Below are 19,669 nucleotides of genomic sequence, written 5' to 3'. Positions count from 1 at the left end.
CGTCTGAATGTAACAGTTCTTATTTACTATGACTCCTCAACAATGTAAGACTGTTTACATTTGGAAACCTCAACACGATATCTCTCTGAGAGATATGATGAGACTAGCCAAGGGACAAGAAATGCCTTTTTCTAAATAGCTTGGAAATGGACACTCCTTCAGTTATGAACCTACATGTTTCTATTTTTCCAGAACCCTGAAGGGGGCCTATATGTGGCCGTGACTCGGTTGGCTGGCATCACAGGAATTGTCATCACACTGTGTCTCATATTAATTATCACATCCTCTACCAAAACCATCCGGAGGTCTTACTTTGAAGTGTTCTGGTATACACACCATCTCTTTGTGATCTTCTTCATCGGCCTTGCCATCCATGGAGCTGAGTGAGTTTTCTAACTCCATTGCCCAAGACTTGGGGTTCACTTTCTAGCTATATTGCCCAGTGAGAGACGCAGTTACTTCCTTGCTTTCGTGTGGTCAGCTTGTCTGCTGAGGGAGTGGACTAGGACAGCAGAGGTCAGTCAAAAGCAACAGCAACAGTTTTGCTTTCGCGTTTTACCTATCTAATTCCTGATGCAGTTCCTTCAAATAAGCTTGAAACACACACCCAGTGTGTCAAATATGCTGGCTATGGTTAGTTTCAAGGCCACTGTGTATGACTGTGTAGATTGTCCACTACAAATTCCTGCCTAAAGAGGAGGAAGCTAGTCTACCCTCTGTTGGCCATACCTTATTGAAAGCATTGGTAGGCTCTTGGATGCCCACCACATTGTTTCTCTGGGTAAATCACAAGAAAGTTAGGCAAAATCCCAAAGTAAAAGAGCTAGTGATTAATCAGTTGAAGAGATTTTCTGTCGTCCAGCTGATTTTGATTTAAGCAAATAATCATTACTGATTGCCTACTGGGTATGAGGATCTATCTCAGGAACCATGGAGAAATGCTAGCTAGAAAAATACATGGGTATTGCCTTTAAACTTTTGGATATGATAAAAGTAATAACTTCTACCTAGCTCTGTGTCAGGTGCTAAGAACTTGACATTCAATGTTTTTTTTTAGCACCTCTAATGTATAGATGTGGAACCCCAAAGTAAAAATGGTAAAATATGTGGGCCAGGCCACTCCCAGCTAGCGTGTAGCCTAGAGAACAGGTGGTCTAGAGTGGCCTGTGGTGAACACTCCCATAAAGACACACAGTGCTTGATTATATGCTTGGAAAAACATCTGCTTTACTATCAAGGTTCATTTTTCTACTCTTTCACACCACCTGCACCTAAAAGCCAAGCCCAGGGAAGTTCCGTGGTGTGTATAGAGTTCCAGGAACGTAAGGGTGGGGAAAGTAAATATGCAAAACTCAAGCCAAGTCACCTAGAGGTGACCAAGTCTTGAGAGTGAAAAGAGGAAGGATGAGAAGCAGCAACTGTGGCCAACTTCTGTGTGCATTCTTAACCTCCTTCCCGAGTTCGACCTGATAAACTCTTTCTAAGCACTGAGGAATCTGTGGGAATGAGCAAGCAATCTCCTGAGTCTCCTAAAGCCACAGAGTGTCTTTAAGTGAAACTTGCACACATTTCAGCTATCTCAGAGAATCCTACAAAAGCGAAGCATTTCTTCCCCTCCCTCCTTTCCTAATCCCACCACTTCCTGCTTGTATAGTGGCACCAATAGCTGTCTGCCTTTGGGTCAGACAGGGATTTATTTGCCTTATTCTCTATCTAAGTCACACTGCTTAAGGGATTGCTCAGGATCTCGTGCCTAGGTAACGGCTGAACTGGAATTCAAATTCCGATTTGCAGACTTTGGGCCCTATTACTTAGAGCAGGAGGAGAAAAATCACTTTTTTTCTATTATTTATTCCCCATGTGAAGTAGGGAATCAAGACTTTTTGTAATTACTATTCCTTGGACTCCTGCTTTGTGCCTGATGTTTTTCATATGCCAAGTCCATTGATCACTGAATTCAATATTTAATGAGGAAATGCACCTCTTCTACAGATGGAGTGACTGATACTCAACAGAAGTTAATTTTACCTAAGTATGAATGGGTAGGATTGAGATTTGAGGTCAAGGCTATCTGGGTCAAAAACAGAATTATTTTCAATAAATCATTCTGCTGTAGTACCCCCATGTAAAAACTGCAAAAATAATACTTGCTTCTCAAGCTTATTCCACAAATTAACTGAGACAATTGGTGAATGGTACTTTTCCTCAAGCCTACCTATAATAAGTGCTCACACAGGAAAGTCTCTTCACTAAGACCTAGGAATAGGAAAGGGTTAGTCTACACAGTAAGTTCCAGGCCAGCCAGAGCCACCTAATGAGACCCTGTTTCACAAAAGGGTAGAGGATGGTAAATGGCCTTGAATTAGACTATTCTCAGAATATAATAAATGATATGCTAAATTTTAGACATCCCAAATGAATTTTACAAATGAACTTCCATGTCTCTTCTATGAATATATTCTGAAGACCATGGCATTTGCATTCTTTGAAATAACTTACTCCATTCTGTGCCTCCCTCTTTCCATCACTGCTAACCCCAAATTCCCTAATATCCTAATATTTGTTTACATAATAATTATTGGGTTGAACTGAATAGGCTTGCAGCACCTTGGGAACACAATACTGGTGCTTGTATCTGTGAGGATGGTTAAATCTTCTCAGAAAGGTATCATTTTTTAAACATTCTCCAGATGTAGTCTCCCTATGTAGACTAGGCTGGCCTGGAATCCTCAAAGTCATACTCTTCCTGCCTTCACATGTAGAATTCAGGGATTACAGGTGTGTACCATGCCTGGTCTAGATAAGTTAGCAATCTACAAATAAAGCCGCACTTCTGCTAGCCTCAAGGCCATTGTGTGTGGTTGTGTGTGTGTGTTGTCCAGAATACGAAAAGGCCTGTCTAAAAGACGAAAGGTAGTCTGCTTTCTGCTGGCCACACGTTGGCTTGTAGGAGTGTCTTCACAGATGACCGTTTTCAAATCTGCACAAAGGCACCCCATGGGTTAACAATCAGCCTGTTAGAACTATCGTTTTTCTGGGCTCTGTTTGTCTATACACAAAAGTGATACTTGAAAAGAAGTGCATTCTCCTTTAAAAAAAAAAAAGCACATATTGGTAATCCAAGATTCACAATCCATAATGTTACACGTTGATGTTCTTTGCACCACCACACAGAGTTTTTTTTCTATTGTTCAAGATCACACATTTTCATTTCCTTGCCTGACTTATTCAGAAAGGGTGACATTAAGAAGTTCAGGTCCCCCATCAAAATACTTGCAATATGTCCACAATCAGTGTTAAGAGTACATATAGCTCATTGCTAGAGTGCTTGCCTAGCGTATATGAGGCCCTGGATTCCAAGAGTCTAAAACACTCAAGCAGGTTGCTGTCTTGTTATTAAGTGATGTGGACTTACATTTTTTTTTATTCATCAGGCGAATTGTACGTGGACAGACTAAAGAGAGTTTGGAAGAGCATAAAATAGATAAATGTAGCGACCAAATCTCAAAATGGGGAACAATATCGGAATGCCCAGTACCAAAGTTCTCTGGAAACCCTCCTATGGTATGTATTTGTATTGCTTCTTTTACAGTGCTGTTACTGGTAGGCTTAAGAAACAAGTACAAATGTTGTGAATTGGCTAGAACTTGAAAAACAAACTTTTTTCTTGAAAAACAAACTTTTTTCTTGAAAAACAAACTTTGCCTTGATCTGTTGTCGATGTCCTAGAATGAAGTTGAAAAGCAATGCTTTTAAATTGCTCTTTGGGGTTAAGAGCCACCACTACCACCACCACCCCCTCCTCCTCCTCTTCTTCTGGGTATGAAGATCGCAATAATAGCAGTTAATGGTTTTCAGAGGTGCACTTAGTGATTCCATCCTGCTCTAAGTTGTATGGCTCAAATAAATCACCTATAAGGAGCTGTGGGTCTCTTTGGTTACCAGGAAGCCTATATGGCACTCCATATGGCTTTCTGAACTGTTAAGAAAATAAATGAATAGCACATTGTGCTACCTTTAGGATCAGGAGATCCCATCTATCAGGATGACAAAGGTTGCGTAGCCAGAATCATACCAACCCCAAGGGCAGTCACCTTGTGATAGAGTAAGAGTGAGACAAGGGCAAACAGGGGCAAAGAAGGTGAAACATTTGCTTTCTCCCATAGAGAATTCTTCGGAACTCCATTCTGCACAGCCTCTATATCTCTGCCTCATAAAGCAAGCTCTATAATCTTCATGTGGTCTTTCCTTCCTTTGGCAGACACTATACTTTGCTGGTTGCTGTGCTAGCCACTGGTGTAAAATGAACAAAACTCAAAATCTACCTGGGGCTTCTGACTAGTATTATAACTATTTTCTTAAGCATTGTATAACATAAAGACAAATCTCCTATCTCGTTTTCTCCTACTGTTTTGGCATGGGAATATTCTTTTGCTATGCCCATTACTCTACAATGGCTTAATGCCTTGTTCATGAATGACATCAAGCTGACTCAGCAGTGACTTGCTCCTACGATATTCAGCCATTGATAGAAAGGGTACAAAACAAACCTTATTATTAGTTCTTTTATGGGCAGAGTTCCTTGATGACAGCTGCAGTGAGTTCTACTACCTTTGTAGGCAACAGCCACAAAACTACTTCTAGGTTTCTGAGGATATCAAAGGAAATGTCCAAATCTGATGCCACTCAATGTCACTCTACGTTATTGTATAGGAAATAGAAGAGAGACTTTCAAAGCATCTATCTTATAAAGATGAAGTAGAGCAAAATAATACTCCTCACTTCTATTGCAGATATTCTTCAGTTTTGGCTAGTGATGTGAAGAACCTGAGTACTTTCAATTTCCAACAATATAATGTCAAAAATATAGTTTAGTAGACTCTTGAAACTATAATGTCCTAGCTATTGTTTCTAAAGCTGAGATCAAATGCCATAACAAAGAGCAAGTTGAGGAGGAACTGGCTTATTTCAGCTTATAACTCTCAGGTCACACTCCATCACTGAAAGAAGTTAGAGCAAGAACCCAAGGCAAGAACCTGGACACAGAAACTAATGCAGAGTCCTTGAAGGGATGCAGTTTACTGGATTGCTCCACATGGCTTGCTCAGTCTTCTTTCTTATAGAACCCAGGACCACCAGCCCAAGTTTTGCACTGCCCACAGTGAGCTGGGCCCTTCCACATCAATCATCAATCAAGAAAATGCCCAGCAGACCTGCCTACGGGAAATCTGGATGGAAGCATTTTCTCAATTGAGATTCCTCTTCCAAGATAACTCTAGCTTGTGTTAGGTTGACAAGAAAAAAACAAAAAACAAAACCAACCAGGACATATGAAAAATATGCTCTTATTTTCTACTTCAGATTCCATTATAGAAAATCAAATTTTAGATATTTTAAATTTTTTGGTACTTCAAATATTAGATTAGGAATCCAACTAGTAGGCCTGTTGGGTCTAAACGTTTATATAGAGCCTAAAAATCTATGAAGCAATTTCCATATTCTGTCCAGAGACCTAGATAGAAGCCTTAGAATCTTCATGTGTGTCCCTTCATCATGAACATTGTATAGCTTCTAGAGTTTACAGGAATATTGAAGAAGACAGCTGAAGTCTTGCACAAAATGTGTCATCTTGCAAAAGATTAATTTCAGACTCAATCGCTGGGAGAAAACCATGCAATGTTGCATAAAACATCTCATGTTGCTGAAATGAGACAGGTTTGTTCTGATACCATCTGTGCTCTGTTGTAGGCTAGTCCAGCTTCAGTTGTGATGCTGAAAGGAAACCTCATCCTTGTAGGAAGTTCCTCTTTTGAAAGTCTCACACTACAGATACAGATCGTATAACATATAACCCCAATGTGGATATTTTACTGGCTTGACAGTTTATCTTAACTTTTGATATTTCCATAATTTGGTTTTATGAAAAATTGCTTATCAGTAGTAAATACTTAAACAAGCTTACGAAGGTTAGCCTGGTTTGTAAAATGTTTTCATCTTCTGAATGTTTCACTAGCTGTTACCATTCCCTTGGCACATCTCAAGTTTGTATTTGATGTGATTACAGACTTGGAAATGGATTGTGGGCCCCATGTTCCTGTATCTCTGTGAGAGGCTGGTCCGGTTTTGGCGATCTCAACAGAAGGTGGTCATCACCAAGGTATTTGCTGATGTGGGAATTCTTAGTAGCTAAGTATCACATGGTCAAGTCTCCTCACATTCTCTATATTGTTGGTCAAAAAGGCCTCTTAGCCACGTTTCTTTTATTAAACTGAAAATATAAAGCTTACAGTTTATTTTCTTGAATTTAACTTAGTGATGAAATGGATTGGCCTTTAAGTGGGAACAATATAAGGTATCACTTTCTGTGATTACCCCCCACACACACACAGTATGTGTTAGTGAGACAATTTTAGGTACTAAAAAACAACAAGAAGCAAACAAAGGAGGTTGAAAGATCTTTCTAGTTCCTCTTTCTATTCTTTACAACTAATCACAGTGTATTAGAGCTGCAGTGTCCAATGTGTCAAGTGGATTAATACATAAGCTTCACCTTGCATTTGGTCTCCAACCTCCAAATCTGGAGTGCTCTTTCTCTATTTTCCTATGTTTTGTTTTTCGTTACTAAATAAGAGACATGTACAATTAGATAGACTAACAGATAGATAGACTATCAGATGATAGATAGATAGATAGATAGATAGATAGATAGATAGACAGACAGATAGATAGATAGATAGATAGATAGATAGACAGATAGATAGGTGATAGACAGAAAAGTTCCTTGCTGCAGTTTCAGTAAACACCCAGCAAGACTGTTTTGTCAGATAAAATTGAATTCTGATCAATTCACTTCAAAAAGGATTTACAAAAAGCCTATTATAGGTTCTTTCTTGAAAGACACTAAAATTCCTTCTGTAGCTTTTTCCAGTTGATACCTGTGGAGAGTCATAGTAGGACGAGTCGTGCTGGCACTGAGAGTCCTGCAATGCAGGGGCCTGCAGCTGCCCTCCTTCTCTGCTATTTATATTGTATTATTTTTAAAAGTCTAGCAATCAACAAAGGGGCCTGCCACAGTTTTCCCTTCAATAGGACATGACCAAACCAAACAAATATTTCTCCTAAACATATTTCTAGGGTAAATTTGTTTTCTTGTGAAGAAAATAAATGTTCACTTTCTTTTCATGAAAATACAAGAAACAGGTTATCCAAAAATATTCCAGTGAGAGGGCTGTCTACTAGTATATTTTATTTAGTTAAATCCTCTTTGTGCTCATAGTAATAAAATTGCAACAAGAAAAAATTATTTTTAATACACAAAATTACAACATGGTAAACAATTTTCAACATAATTTTCTCTATGCAAAATGGTGCTTTCCAATTGCTTATTGAAAAGCAGAGGAAGTTGTCTGCAGCCTTGTCATATGAGATACATTTAAATACCAAGTTTTGAAAATGTTTTAGAATGTTTTGGTGGTGCTAGGTGTCAAACCCAGGCATCACACATGCTAGACATATACTTTGCCACTTAGCTGCAGCATTTATTAGTAGTAATTCCCACACTTGCGCAGCTCACTCATGGACAGAAAAGCCGAGAAACACCACTGAGCATGGAAAAGCTGTTGTTTCTGTTCTCCAGAACTTTCCCTCCTCTGATGCCCTTTGGTTTGTCTGTACATGAACCTCTGAAATTCTTCTAGGTATCGTAGGTGTCTTCCAAAGAACAGTATATTACCTTTCCGGTTCTTTTTTTGCTTTGATTTCATTTTCAGTTAGCTCATAATTGAACATATCTATAATCTACAATGTAGTGCTCCCATATGTTATACCTGTGTAATCAAATAAAGTAGTAGCACAGCGTTCAACTCAACCATATATGATTTCACTCTTATAAAAATATCCAAAGTCTGGATGCTTTGCTCAGCCTTGATGCAGGGGGAGGGGCTTGGACCTGCCTCAACTGAATGCACCAGGCTCTGCTGACTCCCCATGGGAGGCCTTACCCTTTTGGAGGAGGGGATGGGGGTAGGCTGGGGATGGGGAAAAGTTAGGGTGGGGAGCAGGAGGAGGCATGAGAAGGGGATCTGTGGTTGGTATGTATAATGAATAAAAATTTCTTGAATAAAAAAATATCCAAAGTCTTCTAGAAGACTTGACATATGCAACATATGAGCACCACAAGAGCAGAACCTACTTATCTGACCTGACTGCAGCTCAGTACCTAAGAACTCCTATGTCTTCTTCCACCCCACTCTCCTTATCCTTTGGTAACCACCCTTTTATACTCAATTCCTATGAGCTGAACTCAGATTCATCATATGAGTGAGATTATGCTGCATCTGTGTCTGGCTTATTTCACTTATGTCATTCAGGTTTGTGTTGCATGTGGCAAGATGTGTCACCCCTTTGAAGCTCAATAGCCATCTACTGTGTAAAGGCATCACATTTTCTTCATCCAGTCATTGTTCGCACAGTTAGCGTGGTGGGTCTAGAGCATAGCTGTAGTGCTGAAATAAACTTGGGAGTGGAGGTATCTTTCTGATAAGAAAGAGTATCTACTTTCTGTTTCCCTTATTCTGTTTTGTTTTAGAATTATCTATGCATTTGCTCAATTTGGATCATTCAAACAGACCTTCTATGGACAGTTGTGTATATGGAGAGTAAATATGGTACCTGGCTTGGGATAGCATCCTCCCTAAGTGAGGAGAAATGTAGAAACAGCCCATGGAATTGGGCACATTAAGATGTGATTCAGGACAAGAACAGACAACATGGTTAGCTTCATTTGGGGGCTGTTGCTATATAACTAGTCAGTGAAATCTCTATATTCTAGCTGCCAATGTCCTTTCTTGTGACCAGGGAAGACAGAAAGAATGAACAGGAAACTTTTTTCCTATTTTTGTGTACCTTCTTTAGCGAGAGAGAGAGAGAGAGAGAGAGAGAGAGAGAGAGAGAGAGAGAGAGAGAGAGAGAGAAATCACAACAGACTGATTTCCTGTAAAGACTGTGAAACAGAGAACTGTATAGCAAACCCTTATTAGGAGTGTGTTCTCAGGGGCTGTACTCCCAATGAAAGTAAAACAAGACGTGGTAGCACATTCCCATGATCCCCGTAATCAGGAAGTTGAGGTAGGAGAGCATGAGCTCCAGGCCAGCTTGGGCTACATCAAGAGTTTCAGGCTACCCCGGTCTACATGCAGGAACCATGTTTCAAAACAAACAAGGAAAAAAAACCCTTAAAAATCATAAGACAGAATGAGGAAGAGAGAAGGGCTGACTGGGCTCACGTTGTGGTTACAGCTGCAATGTCAGCTGGTCCTGCAAGGGAGTGTTGGAGTTGTCTCAGGCTGAAGAGAGAAGACTCGGACTTTGTGTCCATGCTTCAGTTCATCATTAGCCAGTGGCTAGAGTTGAGGGCAAATCCTAATGACAGATATATCTGCTTCTGTGTTGGTCCTTAAATAAGAAACACAGACAGGGCATCTTAACTAAGTATTTTATCCATGTAAACCCTGAAAATGCAAATGTTTGGGTGACATGTAATTTCCAGGGTTATGTTTTCTTCTATAGGTGGTCACTCACCCTTTTAAAACCATTGAGCTTCAGATGAAGAAGAAGGGATTCAAGATGGAGGTAGGACAGTACATTTTTGTCAAGTGCCCCAAGGTATCCAAGCTGGAATGGCACCCATTCACCCTGACCTCTGCTCCTGAGGAAGACTTTTTTAGCATCCATATCCGTATTGTGGGAGACTGGACAGAAGGACTATTCAATGCCTGTGGCTGTGATAAGCAAGAGTTCCAAGATGCCTGGAAACTACCTAAGTGAGTACAGAACACATACTGCAAATGTGAACAAGTTTGGGAGAAATGGTGCTAAATAGTTGTGATTCCTCCCTGCCTCACCACATGATCTGAGTGACAAAGCACAGTGCTTCAAAGAATATGGTTGTGTCTGTTTTCCGTTGCATGTGGTGTATTTATGCACATGCTTAGGTATCTTAGGTAAACTATAAAGCATTGAGATCAAATATTAGTAACACCCTCAACTTTCTTTAAATATGTAAAGGTCAAGACCAAGTTATATTAAATTTTTCTGACCAGCAAAGATGATATCAGAGATAGTCTTGAATTTTAAATGCCGTCGTTTGTTTGAGAGTACTTTTTGCTTTGCCTCCTTCGTTCCACTTGTCTAACACAGTCCTGGGGACTCAGTAGAAGCTAAAGAATGGGTGTTTGAATTGTTTAAGGAATAACCAAATGGAAAGTGATGCTCTCAACTCAACACTATGTTATTACGTAAAAATTCTTACTTAAATGTGTAATGCAATTAGGAATTTCAAGTTTGGATTGCCCGACTAGGCGTGGGGCCCATGCCTATAATCCCAGTACTTGGCAAGTAGAAGCAGGAGGATCAGTAGTTCAGGGTTCTCCCTAATGACATAGAAACTTTGAGTCCAGCCTGGGCTACATGAGATTTTTTTTTAAACAAAAAACAAAAAACAAAAACAAAAACAAACAACCAAATAAACTAAAAACCAAAACCAAAAACCAAGGGGCTTCCTATGTGGTTTGTTGGGTAAGAGAGCTTGCTGTGTAGACCAGATGTCCTGAGTTCAATCCCTGTCCCCCAGGATCACATGGTTGAAGAAGATAAACTCCTGAAGGTTGCCCTCTGATCTCATGTGTGCTTTGGCATACACACACACACATAATAATAATAATAATAATAATAATAATAATAATAATAATAATAATAATAATAAAAAACCAAAAAAATCAAATATACTTTAAAATATACTTTTCTATAACAAAAGACGAATGTGAGCTGGAGAGACAGCTCAGCCATCAACACCACTGGCTGTTCTTCCAGAAGGCCTGGGTTTGATTCTAAACATTCATAACTATCTAATTTCAGTTCAAGGGGACCCACCATCCTTTTCTAGCTTCTATGAGCACCAGGAATACACCTGGTACACAGACATACATGCAGTGTGTGTGTGTTATGTGGAGAGGGAAAAAAGAGCAAGAAAATGAAAAAATGCTTATGGTAAGCTAGCAACGGTTTTCAGTTGGATAATCATTCATATTTTTACTTTCAGCCCCATTGGTGGCATTAGATGATTTAACATGAAAGCCATTTTATAGAGGTCCCCCATACATACACTACCTCGGCAGACTCGGCCTAGTGCACATCTCCAACAACACCATGCATTCTACTTCCTGTGCAGATGAAGAAACACCCCCAACTATGCCCTTCCCTTCCATCCAGGATAGCAGTCGATGGGCCCTTTGGCACAGCCAGCGAAGATGTGTTCAGCTATGAAGTGGTAATGCTGGTGGGAGCAGGGATTGGAGTCACGCCTTTCGCCTCCATTCTCAAGTCTGTCTGGTACAAATATTGCAATAATGCCACAAATCTGAGGCTCAAAAAGGTAAGTTCCTCTTATTTCCTGGAAGGCCTGGATTAGATAGCATGCTGAAAAGTAAGGCTTTCAGACGTCAGGGGAAGAGCAGTGAGAGAAAAAGCTGAGTGATTGCAGAGGGGCAGGCTTCTCCCCGGTGGGTGATCAGGTAAGTTAATATGCTTGTGTGGAAACAGACCGCTTAGCAAAAGCAATGTGCTGTATTTGTGTAGCAGTATTATCAATTTAGCTAATTTGAGAAAACAGCTTTTCTATCATCCTTCATTATGTAATGATACAAGATTATATAATGATATTGACTCGGATTTTCAGCTCTTCAATATTGCTTTTTAGCAGGACAGGGCAGGAGACATGGAACTTTCTATTTGCCTATGGATGTCTCTTGGGGATAAATTCCCAGGGGATTGTTACATGTCAATTACTTGATGAAAGACGTCTTTGTGAACCTCAAATTATTCTAGTAACTGTCAAGACCGGTTCATTTTCATTGTTCTATTTTACCTCTTTTCTATGTGACAACGGTATGAGGAAAACTAATTTTTTCCCTAGGAGCTTGGGAGGGTCTGGCAGTCCCAGGCAGGGAAGATGTCCTATAGGAGCCACTGTTGATTCCTTGGGCCATTCTCAGAGCAGATACATAGGAAGCCATCGATTCCGTGAGAGAAACAGCAGCGGGCAGAGGGAAGCTAGAGAGCCACAAGAGGAGGGTTAGCTATGTTAGCTGAACCATCAATTTATTGATTTACTTTTATTTATTTTTATTTATGTGAGTGAGTGTGTGTGTGTGTGTGTGTGTGTGTGTGTGTGTGTGTGTGTGTGTGTGTTCATGTGCCACATATGTAGAGGTGCCGCTAGAGGCTCGAAGAGTGCAGATGCCCTTGACCAGGAGTGACAGGCAGTTGTGAGCCACTTAACACGGGTGCTGGGAACAGAACTTGCATCCCCTGGAAGAGCAGGAAGTACTCTTACCCACTGAGCCAACTCTCCAGCAGCTTCCCAAACTATTTATTTCCTGATCTACCTGCTTGACGGTCCGAGAAGGTTTATATAAATCAGCCTATGAAGTCTCCACAGTGTGGTAATACACACCTGCAATCCCAGCACTTGAGAGGCAGAAACAGGAGAATCCTGAGTTTGGAACCAACCTGGGCTATATTAAAGACCCTGTCTTGAAACAATGACGAATATCACCAGGTTTCTGAAAACCTGTTTCTAGGCCTTCCGGGAATCATGGAAAAGTTTAGAGCATTAGAAACCCATTTGTTGATGCTGATAAAGACTGTCCCCTATATGATCTGATTTGTGGCCCCTCCTTCTTCAGATCTACTTCTACTGGCTGTGCAGGGACACACATGCCTTTGAGTGGTTTGCAGACCTGCTGCAGCTGCTGGAGACCCAGATGCAGGAAAGGAACAATGCCGACTTCCTCAGCTACAACATCTACCTTACTGGCTGGGATGAGTCTCAGGTGAGGACAAGAATCCAGTTCTCGGGTCCTTCTTGGTGTCCAGAGCTCGCTGGCTTCCTTTTACATATTGATAGGTTCCGTGCATGGCTTTTTTCCCCAAGGACAGCTGATGGATTCAAGTGACCCAGCTTGCTCACATTCAGTCACTCAGTATCACCATCATATATTTAGACCATTGAGACTCGGTTCCTAACTAAGGGGCCTGTGTTGACATTAGAGCACTGTTCCCACCAAGGAGCAGGAATCTCAAAGCAGATGGATAAATGCCATCAAATGGTGATGGGGAGAAAAATCTATGCTTCTCCCTTGTACATAGTCCTTAATTTATATGTTATGCATGTTTTCTGATATATTCAATAAATTTATATGCAGCCAGCTCACCATATACTTGAGGTTTTGCTCTGTATATTCCATCAACCTAATCAAAATATTTGGGAGAAAAGTAACCATACTGGACATATGCAGTCTTTTTCTTGTAATTGATCCCTAAACAATACAGTATAACAACTAGTTACATAGGATTTACATTGTTTGAAGTGTCATTAAGTAATCTAAAGATTTAAAGTAAGTAAGAGACTTGAGCATTTATGGATTTGGGGTCCTACAATTAATCCTTTGCAGAGTCTGAATTCTGTTCCAGGCATTTGTTGTTTGTTTCTTTATTTATTTGAGACAGGGTTTCTCTGTAACAGTTCTAGATGTCCTGGATCTCGCTGTGTAGACCAGGCTGGCCTCAAACTCACAGAGATCCACCTGGTTCTACTCCCTGAGTGCTGGGATTAAAGGTGTGTGCCACCACTGCCCGGCTCCCAGGCATTGGTTTTAGTGTTTATATGGACTACCTAATTTTATTTGTCAAATTTATTGTCTAATTAGAATCAAAAGCCTAGAACTGAGTAGGTTATTTGCATAAAGGCATCCAACAAGTAAATGGCAGTCTGAATGTTCCAGAGCCTGCACTCAGCAACTCCCAGCAGTTTGTGCTTATTAATAATAAATAAATCAACATATATATAATGAAGAAATTTGAATATATTATATATGCATATTAATATGTGTGATGAAAAATATTTGGAGACTACTAAAATAAATCGAGTCAGTTGTCTCCAACTGAATGCAATATAGCCTTGCACAAGGAACATTTAGCAATATAAGCATTTTATAATTGACAAGGTTATAAAACGCTGTGTGAAACCTCATTAAGGCCTATAATAGTTTTAAATATCAATCTGGGAAGGTAATATCAATTGAGTAAATATTTTGATCAAATTGGCTTAGAGGCATATCTGTGGAGGATTGTCTCAGTTGCTAATTGGTGTGGGAAGATGCTGCCCACTGTAGGTGGCACCATTCCCTAGGCAAGGGGCCCTGAACTATATAGGACAGGAGAAAGCCAGGTAGAAGCAGAAAGCGAGCAGCATGGGAGCATTTATTGCTTTCTGCTCTTGACTGTGGGTATGACTAGCTGTTTCCAGTTCCTTCCATCTTGCCTTCTCACAATGGTGGACTGGAATCTGGAGTTGTGAGCCAAATAAACCTTTTCTTTCCTAAGTAGATTTTAGCATACTTTGTGACAGCAACAAGAATGGAATCGAAGGTAGGTTCCCTGTAGTATGAATTTGTTTTTCTTAGAGGGCAATACGGACCTTAAGAGCAAAAGCAGAACTGTGGAGTCAAGCAAGGAGGAAATAGTTAACTTTAGTATTATTTGGTTCAGCCTTACAGTCAGCCAAAACTTGCTCTATGTGACCTTGAGGTCAGGATGTGTCTAAGGCAGGAAGGAGGAACAGATAAGTGTATTTATTGTCTTCAGTTTTCCTTTCAGCTTTGTTAGCTTAGCACCAGGAAAGAAGAGTTAATCATGTTACTGTCATCAGTTTCCCTCCGGCTCCATGGCCATTCAAAGTCACAGCCATTGGTTCATCTTGAACCCTGGCATGAGTCACAGGCAGCTGCAGGTCTACATCACTTACTGATAGACTGGGGCTGATTTCTCTTCATCCAACAATGGAACTCACAGTTACGAGCAGCTGGGAGATTTCCTGTCATAGTGTTTGAAATTCATCTTTCAAATTTTCTGATCCCTGCCCACACTAACTGGGCCAGCAGTGAAGGTCGGTAGGCAACTGTCTCTAGGGACAGGGCTTCTGTAACATATAAAGGCTGCATCTCATTCAGGGACAGTTCCTCTTATTCTATGTTATCTCATCTTTATGTTCTATTTCCTTTTCTCTTTTGCCTTCAAGTTTAGGTTGGCCTTGTTTGGATTGCAAAAGAGGATTTTGCTCTTTAATGCAGGGGGAGTCTTGCTTCAAATAATGTCTCCCTTACACCTGAACTTTTACAAAGGCACCTTCTGTAAAGGGAGGTGCTGACCATTGACTATGCCATTGTCTCATAAAGAACCGACTTATTGATATCCATATGTCTAGCATTGTATCTGGATAGCAGATGGGTATAGAGGACACTTTCATTCCATTTCTTCCTGAATAGCATTCCTTCTTATCCTAACCAATGTGTGTGTGTGTGTGTGTGTGTGTGTGTTTATGTGTGTGTGTACGATGAGTGGTAAGAGCTTGATTTGTGAAATGTCTGTTATACCATGCTTCTTTTTTCTGAATGTATATCCTTTGTTTCAGGCCAATCACTTTGCTGTACACCACGATGAGGAGAAAGATGTGATCACAGGCCTAAAACAAAAGACTCTGTATGGACGGCCCAACTGGGATAATGAATTCAAGACAATTGCAAGTCAACACCCTAAGTAAGGAGTCCTCCACTAAAGTGTTCTTGAAGCTTGTGGTCTGCCAGGGGCAGCAGCTCCTGAGCACTGACTGTACTTTATAGTTTAAAAGTTGGCATTAACAGTTCCATAATACCGTAATGGGGTTGAGTTCTTCCCCAACAGATGTCTCATGTCTCCGAATTTAAGAAACAATCTTTAAATCACACCAAAAATCACATGGAGAGTAATTCTCTCAACGTCCTAACCCAAGCTGCACCATAGCATTTCTTTATTTTAGTTGCCCAAATTTCACTAGTGCATATATTTAAGTAATGAGTACAGCTTATGCTTGTTATTAAGAATATTATCCCTTCACTTTCAGTTCAAGTGTCTGAGTCAAATCATCAGTTGACAGATGACACAAGTTTCTTTCTTTTGTCACTACAGTTTATCCATCATGAAACCTTGAGAAAATTCCCCTGTCTCCTAGAACACATGAACAACTCACGAGCTTTCCATAAATATATCTGTTTGAAAAGATGTGGCAAACACTTTGACTTGCCATTGCAACATGATGTTGTGATCTATGAATGTGTTGGGCTGTAGGCATAGCTATTCTGACATGCATGTGGCCCATTGGCCCCAGGTTTGATTCACCTGTTTTATTTGGATCATTGTTTCCTACACTTGGATGCGCACATAAATTACCTTGGGATGTTTTTACATACAGACTCTGATTTATTAGGTGTGAAGTGGGGCCCAGGAACCTGCACTATTAAAAACATGATGCTTTTTAAAATGCCATGGGAACACATTTTGAAAAGCAAGGATTTCAACTATAAGACTTCAAGGGATGAATCTGCTGTCAGAGCTGGGGTACCCAATGAGGGTTTGTTACTGATTTTAAAATACTAGAAAGATTTGGAGGGTGTGGCTAGAGTCCTACAGGAAAGTACACTGTAGCTTCACATATGAGCCATGATATCCTTGTGGTAGAAATTTCTGAAAACTGCTTGGATTTCATTTTCTGGGGGTGTCAACCACTTTGGGGTTTTCCAGCTGTCCCTACAATCAGATTAAGCCCCATCCTTGTGAGTAATATGAACATTTGTGTCATCTGTGGAAAAAATAAGACTGGAAGGGGCTCTGCTCTACTTCATGGGAAATGTACCCACCTACTTCGTTGTCCAACTCATGCCAAAGCCTGAAACTTTCTCTTCTTTCTCCAAAGCACCAGAATAGGAGTTTTCCTTTGTGGCCCTGAAGCCTTGGCTAACACCCTCAACAAACAGAGCATCTCCAACTCTGAGTCCGGCCCTCGTGGAGTCCATTTTATTTTCAACAAGGAAAACTTCTAACTCGCTCTGTCATGAAGAAACAAGTGTATGCTGCCGAATGCCCCGGTATTGCTGGTTGACTGTATGCATTCCATCATCTGAAGAAAGGAGGAGGAAACTGTAATGGCATACCCCCCTCTAAAACGAATTCTGAAGATTGCTTGCTAGTGATAGGTCACATTTGCGTGGAGCTTCATGGCTTTCATGGCACTTTTACAAACATTGTTATGTTGCTTTATTTCATATTTCCCTCTGCCATGCCAGAAGAGGGGAAGGCAAGAATTGTCTGGGACTCATTTTAGGATAAACAGTGGGAGCTCCAATAATTTCAGCACTGTCCTTCAGATTCAGAAGCTGAAGCCAGATCTATGCCACCTGACTCCAAGTGTGGTAATCTTCTCTTATTTAATACCAGGCTGTCTCAAGAATCAGTTTTTATACCCTCCCCTAACAAGAGAGCAATCAAAGAGTAGCTCATCATTCTTCAGTTTTGTTTCATCTTTAACAATTAGCATTATGTAAAAGGAGATTTTTTTTTTATGGAGGAGATGATGATGCTGACAGTGACTCAATACTTACTAGTGACAGTATTGGCATAGAAGTGTATTCCAGTTTATCAGCAGAACAGCCTAAGGGGATCAGAGATTATTCCTACAAAGGAACATTAGACTGATTGGAGTTAGGGTAGCACTCTGCATTTAGCACGGTGCTTGGCACAGTGGGCGTTCAAGATCAGTTTACTGAATGAATAAACAAATGAATGCAAACATTTAGAACTGGGCAATGTCACAGTGGAATTAGTTTAAGGCAAGAGACAAAATTACTCTTCTGCTACTTTTACAGACCAGAGGATCCTGATTACCCTAGGGATGGTGAGCAGGGTATGAACCAATAGGGATAGCCTGGCCTAGTGTATTCATCCTATTGTTATTTGGAAGCAGGAGGGATGACTTCAGAGACCTAAACTCCTATGATGATGCTGGCTAACACTGCTAGTCCTAGTTCATAAAAGGGGAAAGAAAAACATCTATTTACTGCCAGAAATGGTCTGCTCTAGCCAACCCTTGTGAATTTTGAACTGAATTCTAGCAAATATGTGTCTGATAATACATATCCTGCTTAGGGTCCATATATTATTTTGCTTAAATGCCCACACAAATAGATCTTATGTGTATAGACAATAGCTTGTTTTTACTACAGCATTTTCCTCACCAGCATTACCAGCATTACCATCTTCCTGAAATATAAATCCTAGAAATTGTAATCCCCAAATAGTGAAATCACACCCAATATTTTATGGGTAGTCAGCAGTGCAAGACAGAGTCTAAATCACTGCTAGAGTAGTCGTAAGTTCTTAAAAAAAAAAAAACCACAAAAACTACTCCCATTGCTGGGAACTCAAAACAGCTATGATTGCCCCATCACCGGGGATACAAATATTTTTAACTATTAACCTTTGGTAATGAGGAAGAAAGAGCAGAGGGAAGGGCAGAGGCCCTGCTGCAGAGAAGGGAAAGTGTGGAGACAACAGAAGAGAAAATAAAGTACAGCACTCAAAAGGGTGAAGGCAGGGGAAGGGTCTCACAGTGGTCATGTTCCACCCTCCAGTTCTGGTTTGTGTGTATTGCATGGAATTGAAGGAGACATGCAGACTCATCTTGTTTTGACTTCATCTAGTGTTGAATCTTTTCAATTCTCATCACCAATTTTGATGTTATGTGGGCAGTTTGGCGGGACTAGATGAAATGAGAGCTCAGATGTCCCTTACATTACTTCTATGCCCTTATTCTGCCAAGATCCTTAGAGCACTGAAGGTTGGTTCTGGCAAATAAGGCCGTCCTAGATGCACACATGGTACTACAAGAAAAGTTTCCCCTGGAGAAAGGTCCAGCCTCTTCATGTTGCACCCTAGGCATTAGTCCATTCATTCAAACTTCCTTTTTTTGTATTATTAACATGAGTAAGATACTGTGTGCACAGTTTTAATTATTTGTAGCAAAGTTTGAGCTAGAGGGAGACCTCAGTTATATGGAATTTGAACATATGTTTCTAACAAAGTGGTATTAAGTAATGTCTCTCTGTTGCTCCAAGAATGTTTCTCCAGTTTTCTATAGATACCAACATAGTTCCCAAAATAGAGATCTACCCTGTGTTATTCTGGCTATGAAATGGAAAACGAGTGCAATGTGCTTCTTGGTTGAGAACTTCCTTCTCTTGGCTCCCGAGCCCCCAGCCCCCAGCCCCCAGCTCCCAGCTGCCAGCTGCCAGCATAGCTCTTTCAGCATTTATTTCTTAGAATTTAGTAACAGATATCGAGATCTATCATTAGTAACAAATGTCAGATGAGAAAATAAGGCTACACATGCTTTTCTTAGATTTTCTTGCTTTTGCAATATCTTGTTTATGGAATTTGAATACTCATAGCTATTGTATATGAATAGTTTTGGGGAGAAGATGATCTGGGGATAACTTGTAGAAATAGTTATTAAAACTTGCTTCGATATTGAAATCAGTATGCTTTCCCTGTGTCTGTGTTATTGAACTTGTTATTAAAGGGTGAATCAAGCTAGCAGGCAGCCTGTCTCTTTCCCAGAGGGTTGTTCCAATGAGTCCATCAGTTACAGCCCTCACTGTCTAGGTAATGCATCGAGCTGTGAACACAGGTTTTGGGGTGAGTCAGCTGATATCATCATGGATGGGAAGAAAATCACCTAAGG

General features: G+C 40.4%; 1 protein-coding gene across 1 annotated transcript in view; it reads left to right on the top strand.

The window, feature by feature from the left end:
• Positions 1-19,461, top strand: part of Cybb (cytochrome b-245 beta chain) — a 37,928-nt gene extending 18,467 nt beyond the window's left edge. The window contains exons 6-13 of the mRNA XM_006976911.4: positions 193-383; positions 3,435-3,564; positions 6,065-6,157; positions 9,568-9,821; positions 11,269-11,431; positions 12,744-12,890; positions 15,530-15,654; positions 16,847-19,461. Coding sequence (XP_006976973.1) covers positions 193-383; positions 3,435-3,564; positions 6,065-6,157; positions 9,568-9,821; positions 11,269-11,431; positions 12,744-12,890; positions 15,530-15,654; positions 16,847-16,973 — 1,230 coding nt within the window. The 3' untranslated portion in view covers positions 16,974-19,461. The remainder of the gene's footprint in view (positions 1-192; positions 384-3,434; positions 3,565-6,064; positions 6,158-9,567; positions 9,822-11,268; positions 11,432-12,743; positions 12,891-15,529; positions 15,655-16,846) is intronic.
• The last annotated feature ends 208 nt before the right edge of the window (positions 19,462-19,669 follow it).

Source organism: Peromyscus maniculatus, chromosome X (assembly GCF_049852395.1).
Source record: "Peromyscus maniculatus bairdii isolate BWxNUB_F1_BW_parent chromosome X, HU_Pman_BW_mat_3.1, whole genome shotgun sequence".
NCBI lineage: Eukaryota > Metazoa > Chordata > Mammalia > Rodentia > Cricetidae > Peromyscus > Peromyscus maniculatus.
The sequence above is the reverse complement of the archived record's forward strand: the minus strand, read 5'-3'. Positions and strand labels throughout refer to the sequence as shown.